This window comes from Marmota marmota, unplaced genomic scaffold (genome assembly GCF_001458135.2).
Source record: "Marmota marmota marmota unplaced genomic scaffold, marMar, whole genome shotgun sequence".
Classification (NCBI taxonomy): Eukaryota; Metazoa; Chordata; class Mammalia; order Rodentia; family Sciuridae; genus Marmota; species Marmota marmota.
This window is the reverse complement of record NW_025999842.1, coordinates 11,238,505-11,257,516: the sequence shown is the minus strand read 5'-3', so window position 1 is coordinate 11,257,516 and position 19,012 is coordinate 11,238,505. Positions and strand designations below refer to the sequence as shown.

Genomic DNA, 19,012 nt, shown 5'->3' with positions numbered 1-19,012 from the left:
GCAAGTGCTTTCTTTTCATTTCATTCAAGAACATGACACCTTCTGTCCATACACACACCTGGGGCTCCTGCAGATCCTGACACATGCCTCCATTGACTTGCCTGGTCAACCAGAAAGAGACACTGTTGGTTCTCCATGGATAGTTTTACACCTACCTCTTGAAGACAAGTACACTCTTGAGGCAGCGACCCTCACTCTAAATCAATGGATGAAAACCTTCAGAGACACTGACGCTAGCAATCACTGGAAGCATTACATTTTACACTGAGTTCTTCAAACTATTTTTAACTTCTATTTATTTGTTCTGTATGGTTGACAACCCTGTAAAGACTTTTCAGGGTGAAGGATATTTAAATTACAAAAATAGGGGGAAAAGCTGCCAGACAGATTGTTTTGGGCATCTATACATACATATATTTCATTCAACCAACACTGCAAAATGCTGAATATCCAATATCAAAAATGTACAGGCCTTCTTCTTAAGAGTTTGCATAAACTAGCTGGGCAGAGAGATGTAGAAATAAATCATTTCCCAGGGGCAGGAGACTTAGGGACAGGAGAGCAGCTTATGGAGAACAGTGGGCACAGGAGCAAGTAGGCCTAGGTTTGGTCTCCAGCATACCCTTCAATAGGGTACCTCATCTCTTTGAACCTTGTTTGGTCTAAAAATGGGGATGAGCAATAAGAATTTTACACAGCTATGCAGGTTTAGATAATGTGTCATGAGTACCTGAAATACAATATGCACCTTAAAAGGCACATTTTTAAATTTGGTCCCACTGTCATTTCATCTGCCTGGTCTTCACTGGCTTGTCTACAAAGTCAGTGTCTGTAGAAGACTCTCTTTTCATAGCTCTACAAAACATAGAACAGAGAAGACCCAGGAGATATTTGAGCCAAAAGCATGAAACAGCCCAGCCAATGTTAAGCTGTCTCTGCAACATCCCAGCAGCTGCCCAGCCTCTGTCTGAATACCCCCTATAGTGGAGAGCCTATTTCTGATGGCTAGAAATTGCTTCTTGAAAATAAGATACACCTACTATACTTCCCTTTCGCAAAAAATAAAAATAAATACAAATTATCATATACCAAGAAATCACCGTCAACCAAAAATGAATAGCACCTATTACTATAATTACAAGGCTGATATAAAGAAAGGCATCATGAGTGAAGGGTTGTCTAGAATGAGGGTTGGAACTGCCAGTACAAAAAATGAATGAGTCCCAGGCCAGGTGTGGTGATATGTAACTGTAGGCCAGATGCTTGGGAGTCTAAGATGGGACAATCACTTGAGTCCTAAGTTCAAGACAAGCCAAACTCAGTCCTCAAAAGGCTGTCCAGAAGCCTACTGCTATATAGGTAACAACAGAGAGGAGCAGGAGCACTATAAGCAGTCATATTAGGCAGAGTATGTGATGTAGGAATGAGGTCAGAGGCAGAAGCCAGCACATGAATTTCCTCTGGATTTTATCTCACAGGATGTAGATGATGCAGAGCCCTGTGACTTTGAACCAAACTGATTCTTCTTATAATTTGAAGCCTTTATTACAAGGTATGTGGCCAGAGTTTGGGAAAGTCTAGCCATGGGATGGAAGATGACGAGTTAAGTAATTCCCATGGGAACTAAGCCCACCTTAGCCTCAGAACTCAGACAAGTAACAAGTAACCAGCCAAGCAGCCTCATAGACCAGCTAGTTAGTGCACATCACATGGCCAACTGTGTCTGTCTACACTGTAAGTGCTAAGTGCTTTGGGAGACAGTTTGGCTGGATGGCTCAGGACCACTGGCAGGGTAAAGAAAAGGTGCTGGCTTCTACTAATCCTCAGGAAACCCATTTTGTGTGGGCCACAGTCATGGCAGCACCACTGATGATGCATGGTCCCAGTGGAAAGATAGAATCAAATCATGCAATGTGAGTATTCGCTAGTGTTTTAATCAATATTTTATTTTCATAGCATTTATGAACTAAAAATTCAGCTCGTTTATCCCAAGAAATGTACTAACAAGAGAAAGAGGATAAAAATTCGTCATCTACCTTCCTTTGCAGACAGGAAGCATATTTGAGCCCAGGCTGAACACAGAGCTCCAGGCTTGCTCTGGATCCATGTTCAAGGGACCAACTGCTGCTGCTGCAGAGCTGGATGCTCTCTCTGGTGTCCCACCAGACTGCTGGGGCTAGGAAAGAGAAACATATCCCAGTTCTTCTCCTTGGGGCAACAGCAGCTCTTGCCCCTAGATTTTCCCTCATGGTGCACAATTCCTCCCTGCCTGGGCTTAGACCTGCCTCATACAGCATGCCCAGACAGAGGGATGAGAGGCTGGCTTCAGTCTCCATTGAGAAAGAGATCCTGAGGAGGTGAGTCCAGGTTTAGAGCACTCTGTTCACAGCCTGTCACCTACCAGGAGTCTCCATGTGTGTGGGTGAGCTTTCTGTCCCTATATCAAATACTCATGGTAATCAACCTAGAAAGAGAAAAGGGTTATGTTGGCTCACAGCCCTCTAGAAGTTTCAGCCTATGATTGGTTAGCTCCATTCCTTTTGGGCCTGGAGAAGGTAGCACATCATGGTGGGAGTGTATTATGAATCAAATTGTTCTCCTCATGTCCATATACAAAAGAAAAAGGAAGGGGCTCAGGCCCCACAATTCCCTTCAAGGGCACATCCTCAGTGATCTAAGACTTCCCACTAGTCCCACCTCTTAAAGGTCCCACCATCTCCCATTAGCACCAAGCTGGGGACCAAGCCTTAAACACATGGGTCTTTGAGAGGCATTTAAGATCCAGACTGTAACAGTATTGTGAGGAGGTGAATCCCAAAGCTTTTCCATAGTCTTGAGTTGACAAAGATGCAGCTTTACTCCGCAGATACCAGATCATGCTCTTGGTGCATTACTTTTTCATAATAGATGAAAGTTCTAGAAGCATATTCTGAAAGAGATAAGAAACCAAAAACAAATAAAATATATCCAAAAGGCTTGTAAAAATCTTCCCTGCCCACCCACCTGGACCTCTGTCATAAATGCCAGGGACCCAAACAAAACATATTGCAGAGGATAACTCCCAGATGCTTGGGAGTCTAAGATGGGATAATCACTTGAGCCCTAAGTTCAAGACAAGCCAAACTCAGTCCTCAAAAGTCAGGCACAGGGTGGTAAAAAAAAAAAATCAAGCTTGAAGCTGAGCACAGTGGTACATGCCTGTAGTCCCAGCAGTTCGGGAGGCAGGAGGATCATGAGTTCAAAGCCAGCCTCAGCAAAAGTGAGGTGCTAAGCAACTCAGTGAGACCTTGTCTCTAAGTAAAAGACAAAATAGGGCTGGGGATGGGGCTCAATGGTCAAGTACCTCTGAGTTCAATCCCTGATAACCCCCCGCCCAATTCAAGCCTGGCCCCAGCCCACTCTCTGGCTTTCTGTCTCAGCATGTAATCTCTTGCTCCTCACATGCTTACACCATTCTGGTGCCATCTGCTATGAGATCTTCACCAAAGCCAGTCTGATACTGGTGCCATATCCTCGAACATCCAAAACTGTGAGCTTAAATACCTTTTTATAAAAGGTCTAGCCTCAGGTATCTCATTATAGTAACAGTAAATTGACAAATACAATGGTATTAGGCAGAAGGGAGAAGTGTTATTGTTTTTTCAGGAACAATTCTTCTCAGTGCACTCATCTCCTTAATGTCCCAAAAGAATGGAAGAGTTCACAGGGCAACTTCTTCATGCCAAAATCTCCTTCTCCTTAAAGTCATGGCTCTGAATTCCTGCAAAATGGAGTCACCTGGGTGCTTTATAAAATATTAGTGGCCCAGCAGTGGGAATACTCAATGACAGAGTATGTGCTTAGCATGTTCAAGGCCTGGGTTGGATTCCCAGTCAGGAAGGAAGGAAAGAAGGAAGGAAGGGAAGAAGGAAGGAAGGAAGGAAGGAAGGAAGGAAGGAAGGAAGGAAGGAAGGAAGGAAGGAAGGAAGGAAGGAAGGAAGGAAGGAAGGAAGGAAGGAAGGAAGAAGGTGGTACTGGTGCCCAGTTCCAATCTCCAGAGATTCTTACTGAGAGGCATCTTTCAAAGACCCTGTAGTGGTGGGAATTACTTCTCCCACAGCATTCCTCACAGGTGAAGACACCAAGTAATGGGGGAAATCAGTCCAGAGGGCAGCATGAGTTCCTAAAACCCAATCAGACTTCTTCCCCATGTTCACTCAGCCAGACTGAAAGGCTGCTCTCTATGCTTAATTAAGTCCATCCTCAAAGAGTTGACTCTGATAGAAAGTTGTTCAGCAGCCAAAGGGTCTGAATTTGAGGATTTTGTTGATTGCAAGGTAAATGTCTGCAAATAGGAAATAATAGTTCTATCAGATAGCTTTTCTGACTTTATAAAACATGATGAATTTCTTTGATAGTACAATTCCCTGTAACTGGAAGGGGATATGTCAAAAGTGACAGAGCAATTGTGGTCCTACTAGGAATCATTCTTTCTGAAAAGTTAATTGCTACAATCAGAATGTATCTGATTGATTCCTAGAAATTATGCTATCTGAGACCTAATATACACAGCAGAAAAAGCAGTTTAGCCAGGTACAGTGGTGCACACCTATAATCCTAGTGATTCAGGAGGCTGAGGGAGGAAGATTTCAAGTTCAAGGTCAGCCTTGGCAAGTTAGCAAGACCCTGTACTAAAATTTTCAAAAATTAAAAGGGCTATATATGTAGCTCAGTGGTAGAGCACCCCTGGATTTAATCCCCCAGTACCACACACACAACAAAAGGTTTAAGTCCCGTATGTTAAAAGTGAATGATCATAATTCTCTATATGCTATATGAGGTTTTTTTGTTTGTTAGTTAGTTTTCTTTTGTTTTTGGAGTACTGGAGCTTGAACCCAGGGCCTCACATGTACTAGGCAAGTGCTCTACTACTGAACCACATTCCAGCCCTATCTTTCTAATGAAAGATCCTTCTGTCTGCAGAAAATATCATACGGCAGCCACAGTTCTCTGAAGTTGATATCCGTGGCCTCAAGGCCTAACTCTTCCTACCATTTTTTGATTGATATAGCTTGTCAACACCATAAGAGGTTTGGGAAAAGGTGATTTATTATTAGGAAAGCTCTATGTCCAAAGGCATTACTTACAATTCCTAGAAATATAAAAAACAGAGAAGAAAGAGAAAAAAATGAAATAAGAAAGAGGGTTCTGTTCTGGCATGTAAGAAGCTTAGAAATAACCACTTTGTCTAAATTATGAGTAAAAAGCTAATAAACTTGAAAAATCCAAAATTCCTTTTATGAGTGAGAGAAGAGAGGCCACAAGGAAAACCACAGCCCCCATAATTAGAGAGACAGACAGGCAATTCAGAAAAATCTCAACTTCCCAAAACATAAATCCATGAACATCCCTTGCAGGAACCAGAGCCAGGGTAGAGAAACCTAAACTGTACCTGACAAATTCCTAGAGCCTGAGAATGGACAGATCTGAGAATTAAAAGCTTCAGGGAAACTCAGTCATGTGGGGACTCCCATGCTGTCATGAGTTTTATCTCCTGAAGCTCTCAACAGATCCTCAAAGTGACTACCAGAGAAAAATCCCTTCCCACTTCTTGCATAGGAAGAGGAAAAGTAATCCTTTTTGTGGTACTGGGTGCTTTACCACTGAGCTACATCCACAGCACTGCCCCACCCCACTTTTTACTTTGAGACAGGAGCCCACTAAGTTACTTGCTAAATTGCTGAGCCTGACCAGGATCTTGCAATCCTCTTGCCTCAGCCTCCTGAGATGCTGGGATTACAGGTGTCTTCCACCACACCCAGCAAAAGTAGTTGTTTAAGGAACTTTGTTCTTATTAACAAGGCCTGCCATCAGGAGTTAAGACTCAGAGTCTTAACTTCCCAGGGCTTTCTCAGAGCCTAATCTACCTAGGAGAAAGGAAATGCCCAATTCCTGCTCCTTCTAGCCATCCTATCACACTCAAGGGCAGGAAAAATAAATACCAAAAAACACTGGTGAAGTTCACCATCCAGTGGCACAAGCTCACCAAAAGACTAAGGCCTCATCATGGAATTATAGAATGTTTTCCCTACCCCACATCTTACATCACACCACTAAACGTCTGTATACTAGCTTCCTGTCACCCATACATAATGTCTAGATTTTAAACAAAAAGAAAAAATTACAAGACATACTAAAAGACAAAAAAACATAGTTTGAAGAGACTAAACAAGTGTTAGAACAATTGTTAGATTTGACAGGAATGTTGAAATTCTCAAATCAGAATTTTAAAATAAGTATAACTAACATGCTAAAGGCTCTAGTGGAAAAAGTAGATAGCATGCAAGAACAGACAGGTAATGTAAACAGGGAAATGGAAATTCTAAGAATCAAAAAGAAATGCTAGAGATCTAAAACACTGTAACAGAAATAAAGGATGGCTTATTAGTAGAATGGACATGGTTGAGGAAAAAATCTCTGAGCTTGAGGATGTGAAAATAGAAACTTCCAAAACTAATACACAAAAAAGAGGAGAAATAAGGAACAAAGTATTCAGGCACTGTGGGATAAATACAAGGGACATAATGCAAATATAAGCCAGAACAAGAAGAAGGAAATTTAAGAAAGAGAAGCCATTTTAGAAGCAATAATGACTGATAATTTCTTCATTTTAATATTAGACACTAAACCACATATCAGTAAACTCAGAAAACACTCAACAAGATAAATGCCAAAAATTTATACCCACACATATTATATCCAAACTTCAGAAAATTGAAGATAAAGAAAAAATCTTGTAAGAAGCCAGATTGAAAAAAAAAACCCAACTCTCCATAGAAGAGCAAAGATAAGAATTATATCTTACTACTTATCAGAAACCAGGCATGTAAGAATAGAGTGAAACATTTAAGACATTAATCGGAAAATACCACCAAGCTAGAATTCCTTATCCTTTGAAATTACAAAAATGAAGAAGAAATACTTTCTCAAACAAACAAAAGTTGATGAAATTTCTTGTTAATAGACTAACCTTGGGCTGGGGATGTGGCTCAAGCGGTAGCACACTCGCCTGGCATGCGCGGGGCGCTGGGTTCAATCCTCAGCACCACATAAAAATAAAATAAAGATGTTATGTGCACCGAAAACTAAAAAATAAATATTAAAAAAATAGACTAACCTTGCAAGAAATGTTAAAAGAGATTCTCACAATGGCCTTGGTGACACACACCTATAGTTCCAGCTACTCAGGATAATGAAGTGGGAGGATCACTCAAGCCCATGAGTTTGAGACCAGCTTGTGCAAAATAGAAAGACCACCTTCTCAATAATACAAATGAGGGCTGGGGTTGTGGCTCAGTGGTAGAGCACTTGCCTAGCACTTGTGAGGCACTGGGTTCAATCCTCAGAACCATATAAAAATAAATAAATAAAGGTATTATTGTGTCCGTCTACAACTAAAAATATTTTTTTAAATACAAAAGAAAGTTATTCAGTGAGAAGGAAAATGATATAGGTCCAAAATCCAGATCTATGTAAAAAGAAAGCACCGAATAAGGAATAATTGAAGGTAAAATGAAAATATTTTTTAGTTTTTTCAGTTCTGGGTATTGGACCCAGGACCTTGTGCATATTAGACAAGCACTTTACCACTAAACCACATCCCAATTCAGTCTTTCTTATTCTTAATTTATGTAAACAGATAACAATTTGTTCAGAATAATAATAGTAACATATTCAATTATTTGTACTGATGTGTATGTGCTCCTATATGTATGAAATGAATGACAACAATGATCCAAGGGAGTGGAAGGATGCATTAAGAAAATGTTATTATTAAGAGTTACTTGCATTACAATGAAGTGGCATGGTGTTATCTGAAGGCAAAAATTTTAAACTGTAAATATATATTGCAAACTCTAGGACAATCATTTTTAAAAGTTTTTTTATAAAGTATAATAGAGCCAGGTGTGGTGTGCATGTCTGTAATCCCAGCAGCTCAGGAGACTGAGGCAGGAGGATTGCAAGTTCAAAGCCAGTCTCAGCAACTGCAAGGCACTAAGCAACCCAGTGAGAGCCTGTCTCTAAATAAAAACACAAAATAGGGCTGGGATGTGACTTAGTGGTCAAGTGCCCCTGATATCAATCCCTGGTACCCCCCCCCAAAAAAAGTACAATTGATATGCAAAGAAAGTAGAACCATAAAAAGCAAAAAAAAAAAGTGTGGAAGACAAAAATAAAAATAAAGAAAAGGGCAGTGAATAGAAAACCAACAGAAATTTGGTTGATATTAATGCAACTATATCAACCATCACTTTAAATATCAATGTCTAACTATTGCACCAATGAAAACACAAAGATTTTCAGAGTGGATCACAAAACAAGATCCAAAAAAAAAATAAGTTGGCAACAAGAAACTCACTTTAAGTATAAATATAGGTATGAACCAAACACAAAGGGATGGAGAAGATGTACCATCTAACACTAATCAAAATAAATCAGGAGTAGGTCTAAATACTTCAGAGCAACCAGAGTTAACAGAGTTGAATAGAGGCACAACATAATAATAATGGTGCCAACTCCAAGAAGATACAGTTCTTAATGTGTATGTTCCTAACAACAGAACATCATAATAAATGAGGCACACTGTGGATGTAACTCAGTAGTAGAACACTTGCCTAACATGTTCAAGTCCCAGGTTCAATTCCCAACACCGCACCAAACGCCAAAAGAGCCAAACACTGCTAGAACTGCAAGAACAAACAGATGAATCCACTGTGACAGTTGGAGATATTAACATTGCTGTGTCAGAAATGGACACATCCAGCAAGCAGAGAAGCAGAAAGGATATAGCTGAACTCAACAGCACCATCAATCAACTAGACATAATTGGTATCTAAAGACTATTTCATCCAACAATAACAAAATACATATTCTTCTCAAGTTTACATGAAACACTTATCAAGACAGACTACATTCTAGGAATTAAACACACACCTTAACATATTCAAAAGAATAAAAATCTGTATACAGTGACTACTCTCAGACCACAACAGAATTAAACTATAAATCCATAAGGGAAACATCTATACATGTCCTATCAACATTAAAAAGATTATAATGGAATATTATTAATAACTCTATGCCCACAAATTTGATAACCTAGAAGAAATGGACCAATTCTTTAAAAGACACAATCTGCCAAAACTCACACAATAAGAAACAGGAAATGTGAGTATGCCTGAATCTATTTTGAAAATTGAATCAAGCCAGGTGGAGTGGCTCACACTTCTAATCCCAGTGGCTCAGGAAGCTGAGGCAGAAGGATCGTGAGTTCAAAGCCAGCCTCAGCAACAGCAAGGTGCTAAGCAATTCAGTGAAGGCCTGTCTCTAAATAAAATACAAAAAAAGGGCTGGGGATGTGGCTTAGTGGTTGAGTGCCCCAGTACCTCCAAAATTGAATCAATAATAACCTTTCAAAACAGAAGGTACCAAGATCAGATGGATTCATTGGTGAATTCTACCAAAGTCTTTAATTCTACCAAACTTTTAATAATTTAAAGAAGAAATTTTATCAATTCTCTACAATATCTATCTCATTATACAAGGTCTGCATTACCCTAATACCAAACAAAAACATATGAGAAAACCACAGACCCCAATATATCTTATGCACACAGGAGCAAAAATCCTCAGTATGGCTGGGACATAGCTCAGTGGTAGAGCATATGTTTGCATGCATGAAGCTCTGGGTTCAATCTCTAGCACCAAAAAACAAACAAAATAAAAAAAAATCTTCAACAAAATATTAGCAAATCAAATTCAAGAATGTGTGAAAAATATATACACCATGATAAAGTGTGCTTATATTCCAGGGTGCAAGGCTGGTTCAACATCCCAAAATTAATGTAATCCATCACATCAATAGTCTATAAAAGAAAAATCACATGTCATATCTGTAGCTACAGAAAAATTATTTGATAAAATCAAACTACTGTTACTTATTTTTTTAAATTTTAAAAAACTAGAAATAGAGGTAAAATTCAACTTGATAAAGAACATCTTGAATACAGCTAGTATCATATTTAGTGGTGAGAAACTTGAAGTTTTCTCACTAAGATCAGGAGCATTGATGTTTCTCGATCTTACTTGAAGTCCTAGAAGATGCAATAATACAAAAAAAGGATTAAAAGGCATATAGGTTGGAAAGGAAGAAATAAAGCTATTTTATATGGAGACAATATAGTCATTCATTTAGAAAATACAAAATAACTGACTAAAGTACTCTTGGAGTGGTCATTGCAAAGAAATCAAAGTAGTGTGGTACTAGTGAACAAATAGACAAATATATTTATGGAACAGAATAGAAAGCTCAGAAACAAACCTATGTAAATACAGCCAACTGATCTTTAGTGACGGAGCAAAGATAATACAAAGAGGAAGTCTTTTCAACAATGATACTGAAATAGCTGGACATCCAAATGAATCTAGATAAATACCTTACACCCTTCACAAATTGTCATATAATGAGAAATGCAAATTTTTAAAACTATGAGAAAATAACAGAAAAAAACCTAGATTGCCTTAGGTTTAATGACTTTGTAGATATACCACTGGAGGTAAGATCCATGAAAGAAATCATTGATAAGCTGAACTTCATTAAAATTAAAGATTTTGCTGTGCAAAAGAGAATGAGATGACAAGTCACAGCCTGGTGGGAATGCTTGCAAAACTCTCATCTATGGGGGTAGGAAAGATGGTAGATGAGATAAACATCATTACCCTAGGTACATGTATGACTGTACATGTTTTGTATGACTCTACGTTACATACAACCAGAGAAATGAAAAGTTGTTCCATTTGTGTACAATGAATGGAAATGCATTCTTCTGTCATGTATAACTAATTTGAACAAATAAATTTTTTTAAAAAACTCACATCTGATAACAAAGAACTATTTTTCCAAAATATACAAAGAACTCTTAAAATTCAACAATAAGAAAACAAACAATCCAATTAAAACCTGGACAAAAGACCTAGACAGATGCCTCACTGAAGAAGATATATAGATGATAAGTAATCATATGAGAAGATGTTCAGCATCATATGGTATTAGGGAATTTGAAATTAAAAAAACAAAGAGATGCCATTACCCAATGGCCAGAACTCAAAACACTGACAACACCGAATGCTGACAAAGATGGGGAACAACGGGAGCTCTCATTCATGTGTTGTAGGAATGAAAAATGATATCTACTTTGGAAGACAGTTTGACAGGTTTTTTATTATTTTTATTGATTTTTTTAAATAAATGACAGTGGAATGAATTACAATTCATATTACACATATACAGCACAATTTTTCATACCTCTGGTTGTATATAAAGTATGTTCACACCAATTTTTGTCTTCATATGTGCACTTTGGATAATGATGAGTTTGACAGTTTAATACAGAACTAAATATTCTCTTACCATATGATTCAGCAATCATGTTCCTCGATATTTAACCAAATGAACTAACTGAAAATTATAGTCATACAAAAAGCTAGACATAGATGTTCATGGCCACTTTATTCAAAATTGCCAAAACTTGAAAGCTAACAAGATGTACTTCAGTAGGTGAATGGATAAACTATATCACATCCAGAAAATAAAATATTATTCAATGACCAAAATAAGTGAGTTATCAAACCATTAAAGGGCATGGAAAATTAAATGCATAATACTAAGTGGAGAAAATCAATCTGAAAAGACTATATATATACTGTATGGTTGCAACTATTTGACATTCCGGAAAAGTTAAGACTATGGTAATACATCTGTAGTTTCCAGAGGTTACAAGAAAGTAAAAAATGAATAAATGGAGCACAGGGGATTTTTAAGGCAGTGAAATTATTCTGTACAATATTATAATGGCAGGTACTTGCCATTATACATTTGTCAAAATATAAATAATGTACAATACCAAGAGTGAACCCAAATGTAAAATATGAACATTGAGTGCTAATCATGTCAATGTAGGTCCATCAGTTGTAACAATTGTACCACTCTGGCGCAGGATGTCAATAGCAGAGGAGAGTTGGGGGCGGGGTATATGGGAACTCTCTGAATTTTTTATTTAATTTTGCTGTGAACCTAAAACTGCTCTAAAAAAATAAAGCAGAGTATTTAAAACAAAAAACATTGCAACATTCAGAGTCAAACATGCCTGCTATGTTTGGATGTTGTTTTTCTTCCCAAAGGTTCATATTTTGGAAGTTTAATCCCCAAAGTGGCAGTGGTGGGAGGTAGTGTGGAACCTTATGAAATGAGGCCTAGTGGGAGGTACTTAGGTCAATTGGAGGGGTGCCTTAGAAGATCATTGGATTCCATCTCTGCCACCCATGGCTTCCTGTTGCAAGCTGTGAACCTTCCTTACACATGTACCTCCATTGTGATGTGATGCAGCCAGGAGAGGCCCCATCAGAATCAAGCAGATGCTAGTGCCCTACCCTTGAATCTCCAGAGTCATAAGCTAAATACATGTCTTAATAAAGTTAGCCAGCCCCAGATATTTCATTCTAGTAATTCAAGCTGACTAATACAACGTCTGTTTAGACATTTATGTCCTTTGGTGGGAATTGTGGTGCTGGCAAACAAACTCAGGGCCTATTGTGACAGCAAGTACTTTCTAAACTGCAAACCTGATTCAGTCCTTTCTCTGCTTCACATTCCGTATTGATTCTACATTGTCAACCTATGAGACCTCCATGTTCATTCTCCAAACTTCCCTATCTCCACAGCCCTCTTACCACCCCCTGATCCAGCCACCCACAGATCCCCAGATAGTTCTGTGTCATGCAGCCTTTGTACTGCCTTTTCTACCAGGATAGCCCTCTTCGATGTACTCCAGTCCTCCCAGTTCTGTAGAAACTCACTACATCTTTCAAAATCCAGTTTAAAGTAACTTAAATTGTAGAAGCTTTCCCTGACCCATCCATACAGAATTGATCACTCCCTCACCAACCCACTTATTCCCACTAACATGGTATGGCACCTTACACTTGATTATGCTAACATGTTCATCTGTCTAACTTTCCTAACTATGCTCTAAGCACTTTCCCCCAGATTTTTGTACTGAGGACTAAATCCATAGGCACTTTACCACTAAGTTACACCCCCAGACATTTATATTTTGTATTTTGAGATAGGCTCTTGCTAAGGTGCTTAGACTGCTCCAATTTACAATCTTCCTCACTTATCCTCTCTAGTTGTTGGGATTGCAAGTGTGTGCCACTATGCCCAGCTATACTCTGAGCCTGAGCCCTTTGTTGGAAGGAAATGGTATTTTATTCATTTATATACCAGTACTTATAAGAGTGATTAGTACAAAGTATGTTTTCTAAACTTTTATTTTATTAATTTAATGAATTGAATTAAATTGAAGGTATTGAATGGATTTACTTTTTCATGAATTAATCTCCCTCCACACACCTCTCTCTTAACACATATATATATACACACCAGGAAAGAGGAAAAGGAAAGAGGTAGTCAGAGTGGACCAGCTCTTGTTCCGTAATCAATATGGCTGTCTGTCTACTTACCATTGATGTTCTGTGGCCAGTAGCTGAGGGCAGAGGTGAGGGGCTGTTTTCCCGGTGTGAAAAATTCAAGCAGGTGCTATTCAGAGAACTGGAGCTTCCTGAGTCACTGCACAGCTGTCCTTTTTCAGACAGCAATCTGGACAGAAAGCTAATCTTGCGACTGCCTGAGCAAGATCTGTCTATCCAGACACCACTCTCTCTCACACTGCCATCACTCCCTTTGAAGTGACTGCGCATATCTGTGAGAGGTTCACCTGAGGATTCCAGGTCCTTGGATTGCTCCCATGTTCGTAATGCATATGATGGACAGTGTTGAGAGGCCACCGTTGCACCTAGCCAGGATTGGGACACTGTATTCCTTAAGCCAAAGGAGGAATGGCAAAGTTGCTGTCCTGGGTGCTGAATTCTGGCTTTGCCGTCCTGAGGACATGGGCTATGGATGTGGAGCTGTCCGTTGTGCTGATCTTTCTCAGTGCAGTCTCTTTTGCTACAGGAAGAATCTACATCAAATTGCGGGGGCTGTGGGATTTGCCAGATGGATTTAGACTTTGGAACGTTGACTTGGATGACTTTCTGTTGATTATTGGTTTGAAGTGGAGAGATTCTTTCAGGTAAGGAGGAGCAAATCGTACATGGTTGGGTCCCTGAATATTTCTTCAAATGGAATGGAGGGCCTCTCTCATTCTCAATGCTCCCACTGCTGGATTTCTCATAAAGTGCCCTCATGATTTTCCTGATGCCCAGATGAAATATTTCCAGGATATTGAGTAATAAGGAGATGGCTGCAATGCTGTGCATAAAGAGCATGAAAATGGTCTTTTCTGTGGGCCTGGATACAAAGCAATCCACTGCATTGGGGCAAGGAGGTTTAGTACATTTGTATAGGGGGTGCATTTGAAACCCATAAAGAATATATTGGCCTATCATGAACCCTACTTCCAGTACAGATCTGGTCAAAATATGTAAGACATATGTACGCAGCAGACATCCTTTCAGAGGGACTTTATAGATCCTCTTTTGCTCCTCTAACCTCTTCAGTTCTCTATCTATCCTTTGTTGCTCCTCCAAGTCAAGCTCTGGATTCTCCATTTGGACTCTAAGGTGTGACTTTCTCCTATGTCTCTCTTTCTCAAAGTCCCTGAGCCTATAAAGTGCATGGCCCATATACACCAGAGAAGGAGATGATACAAAGATGATCTGTAAAACCCAGAATCTGATCAAAGAGATAGGGAAAGCATCATCATAACAGATATTGTTGCAACCTGGCTGCTGGGTGTTGCAGGCAAATGCTGACTGTTCGTCATCCCAGACATCCTCAGCAGCCACACCAAGTACCAGCATTCGGAAAATGAAGAGAATGGTCAGCCAGATTTTCCCCACTATTGTTGAGTGGGAGTGAACTTCCTCTAAGATGCCACCCAATAAGTTCCAGTCCCCCATGGCTAGAGACTAATGTCTGAAATATACAGAAAACACTGAGGTTAATAGCACCCACAGATGTAATCTATAAAGGCATATGCTTATAAATACAGCAGCTTCCTTTTCATGTCAGCAACACTGCAAATGATTTTCCAGGTCCATGCTTGATGAAACAGAATTTTTCCAAGGAATATTGTTTTTTTGGAAAAAAAAAATTTAAAGACTCTCCACAATCTAACTCAATTTAGTTCCCATCCTCTTCTACTCTCCCACACAGCATGCCTGCCATTCCACTATACTCTCTATTCTCCATATTTGCACAATGCATTCCCATTCCACAATTTTTTCATTTTTCTATTCCTCTGAAATGCCCCATTTATTATAGATCTGATAGGATCTTAAATAAGTCTCAACTCCTCAAGAATTTTCCCAAGTTGGAGTTATTTTTCCCTTTCATAAGTTTCTACAACCTCTCATGTGGCATTGTACTTAGATGAGTTTTGCAATGTTTGTGTCTTATGTCTCCCTTCCCAAAAAGGTACATCCCTTGCAGATAGCAACTTCTTTCTGTAGCATTATAGTCTTTGCACGCACACACACACAAAAAAAAATCAATATATAATAGTGGGTTGAATGGTCTTTTTATTTTAAGATTTTGTTCCTTTACTCTATCAATGAAATAATTGCCAAAAGGAAAAGAAAAGTAGATCCTTATCATATATTATTTATGTTTTTCATGGTAGGATAAATTATAAATAATGAAAATAGAAATCAGCCAAGTAAGTCCTCAAAACTGGCTCAGATCAGGGTAGCAGTAAGGATTAGGCAGAAAGAAACAGTATGAGCAATAACATACAATTACATCCACTAAGGTATATCTGGATCATCATGTCTTCATGGAAAGTTTGCTAACTTAGAGGAAAAGTGAAAACAAACTGCTTCTCTAGCCAGCTTGGGACATAGGAAAAAAAACAAGGCATAGCTAACATGAACAAGTTACTTTATTTAGCCTGAAAAAATATATTATCTTTCAAATTTCAACATGGCTAAAATGCTTGGTAAGTTAAAGGTTTCTAAGATATAGCTGGATGCAGTGACACACACCTGTAACTCTAGCTACTTGGGAGGCTGAGACAGAAGGATTGAAAGCTCAAGGCCAGGCCGGGCAACTTAGTGAGACCTTGCCTCAAAATAAATTAAAAAGGGCTGGGGATATAGCTCAATGGTAGAGCACTTACCTAGCATGCATGAGGCCCTGAATTCAATCCCTAATACCCCTGCCAGAAAATATTTCTAAGATATATAAGACTTTTAGATATGAAAGACACAAAGGAAAAATAGGAAAATGTAATTTAGTTAAAGTAGACCATGAAACATTTTTCCACTTTAATAATTTATCCATTCAATAATATTTACTAAAATATTACTATCACCTAGGCATTGTGGCAGATGTCAGGAACTCAATAACAAGCATGATAAATCTGTGCCCAACTCTCACAGTACTTGATCACTTAGAATTCTCACTAACCTATAAAATGGAACAAGACTGAAAAGACAAAAATTAATATCAACCAGAAAAATATAAAAGGCATGGAGGCTGAGGCAGGAGGATTGTGAGTTTGAGGCAATTGAGAAAGACCCTGCCTCGAAATAAAAAATGAAAACATTTTTCATGAGAATGTAGCTCAGTGGTAGAACACCCTTGGATTCAATCCCCAGTACCAAAGAGAGAGAGAGGAAAAAAAATCCTTAGAGTTTTCCCCAAACACAAAAATAAATTCCAGATGTAAAAAATATATTAAATGTGAAAAATTAAGTCAAAAGAGTATTAAAATATATTATAAAATAATATATATATTTTATAAGGATAGACTTTCTGAGCAGATCCATGCTAGAAATTATAATTGGAAAAAATACAGATTTTTACACAACAGAACTGAATGGCAAAAAGTGGAGATGTCCAGAAGGCATTTGAACCTAAAGAACAACAACAATAAAAGTAGATTTAAAAATTTTGGATTTATACCTCGTTGATTGAAGAAACAATTTCCTAAGTTTATTCTGTTCATAAAGTGTTAAGGTCTTTTCTCATAATTATTCTTCTAAAAATTTCTATAATTACCCTTTATTTTTTAAATTTCCATTAGCACTTCAAAAAATCTAGAACTTCAATTTTATATAAAAATCCTGCAATGGGAAAGCTAACTTATTTCAATTTACTTATTCTCTATTTGGCAATCCTAAACTCTAATCCTTCTTTCTGTCACTCTATTATTTGTGGAAATTTATGATTTTAAAATAAAAGAAAACTGGGCCTATATGAAAAATAGAAATTAAATCTACATGTTAGTATGCAAGAGGAAGTTCCTTTAAACAAGTAGCCCTGTTTTCTAAAAAGAACTTCTTTTTTTACTATTACATAACTGTAGGTCCTAGAAATATTCTCAATTTTCTTTTATTAACAAATATTAATTTACCATGTCCTACCTGAAAAGCTGGTAATTCTTTTCTGCATTTAATTTCAGTTCTTATATTTCTAGTTCAATAGGAATTTCCTAAATAATTCACATAAGCAAGACAGTCCACATATTTATTTGTCACTTACCGTAAGGTTGGTGGGGGAAATCACCATTGGACTCCAATAACCTTAAAGTTGCAACATGTATGGTTAACTAGTGGAACAACTGCTGATGGCTGCAGATATAAAGGCTCTAGTCAGGTGACTGTGGGGCCCTAGTCCAGAACAAGCACAGTAATTTTGATCAATGTACTCTAACCTAATTTTCTCCCAAGTTTCAAAATATTCTTTGATGCTTTACAATTTTTAGTATTTTTTTTTAGTTGACACTAAGCTGAGACCCTTTCTGGTATATTTCAATTGGAAACCAAAAGTGAAATGAAGGAGAATTTCCCTTTCTCGTTTGTGAATGATTATGGTGATTTGAATTTTGGTGCATTTCTTTCAGTCCATTGATTGCTCTGGGAATCAATACTCGCAGATCGATGAGTCATGTCCAATTTCATAAACAACTGCCTGGAGTGAACATCTAATGTGAACAAATAATAACGAAATGACAATCAAGCCCAAATATTCTTGCAAATCATATTAAAAGAAGAAACATCTCAAAGGGGAATAATAATTTTTACAACACTGAAGGGGTGTGTGACTATCTGTAGATCATGCATTCTAGCAATATTCTATTAGGCCAAACACACAGCTCAGGAAAATATTTTTCTTTTTCAAAATAGAATCTGAAAGTCAATAGTAGCCTCAGAATCTGGGTCATATTTTTGTAGAGAAAGAATTTGAATTCCAGAAATGTCAGATTATTTGCTGAGTGTGGATAAAGACTAGTTCTCCTACTTCACAATCTGCAGCATCTTCCACTAGTCATATTACAAGTATATAATCTTACTGTCATCTTAGAAGAGTCAATAGCAAATGGCAAAGGCATATCTAGAACCCAACGGTGGTTTCAATTCTCAGCTCCTTGGCACATTTCTAAATTTTTCATTTTCCATATATAATATAAAAGTGCAAAAAATTACTGATAGTTTGTATCATCTACCTATTCTATTTTTGAACACTTAATTTTAAAGATTATAATGAAAGGTAGACACATGAGAAGGTTAAACTTACACTAGCCTCAAGTACAAGTTGATTATCAGAATTAACTAGAGGTGAAAAGATATGTATTTGGCCAGGAGCAGTGGCACACACTTGTAAACCCAGCAGTTCGGGAAGCTGAGGCGGAAGGATCCTGATTCAAAGCCAGCCTCAGCGATAATGAGGCACTAAGCAACTTAGTGAAACTCTGTCTCTAAATAAAATACAAAATAGGGCTGGAGATGTGACTCAGTGGTCGAGTGCCCCTGAGTTCAATTCCCGGTATCCAAAAAAAAAAAAAATGTATTTGTGGGTTTTTTAATTTCATATTAGACTTATTAGTTATTCATGATGTAGAATCTATTTTTGTTTATTTATACAAACATGGAATATATCTTATTCTAATTAGGATCCAGTCTTGTGGAT

The 19,012-nt window shown here is 38.0% G+C and overlaps 1 protein-coding gene across 3 annotated transcripts; it reads right to left on the bottom strand.

The window, feature by feature from the left end:
- Positions 1–1,928: 1,928 nt before the first annotated feature.
- Positions 1,929–18,864, bottom strand: Gja10 (gap junction protein alpha 10). 3 transcript variants are annotated; one of them, XR_007349687.1, is made up of 3 exons: positions 13,561–16,734; positions 2,402–2,929; positions 1,929–2,176 (listed from the first exon to the last, which is right to left on the bottom strand). XR_007349687.1 is itself a non-coding variant. In XM_015499386.2 (2 exons), the coding sequence occupies exons 1-2, from the start codon at positions 14,998–15,000 to the stop codon at positions 2,891–2,893; spliced, it is 1,479 nt and encodes a 492-aa protein (XP_015354872.1). In that variant the 5' UTR covers positions 15,001–16,734; the 3' UTR covers positions 1,929–2,890. The 3 variants fall into 3 exon arrangements, 1 of the variants encoding a protein (XP_015354872.1); XR_007349695.1 differs by lacking the exon at positions 13,561–16,734 and adding an exon at positions 17,585–18,864 and having other exon boundaries at positions 1,929–2,929; XM_015499386.2 differs by having other exon boundaries at positions 1,929–2,929.
- Between the last annotated feature and the right edge of the window lie 148 nt (positions 18,865–19,012).

Excerpts from the sequence above, each read along its gene's own strand:
- Gja10 (XM_015499386.2), bottom strand. The coding sequence starts at position 15,000 with ATGGGGGACTGGAACTTATTGGGTGGCATCTTAGAGGAAGTTCACTCC. Across the intron at positions 2,930-13,560 it reads CTGGCCACAGAACATCAATG|AATATGCTTCTAGAACTTTC; the intron begins GTAAGTAGACAG and ends TATCTCTTTCAG.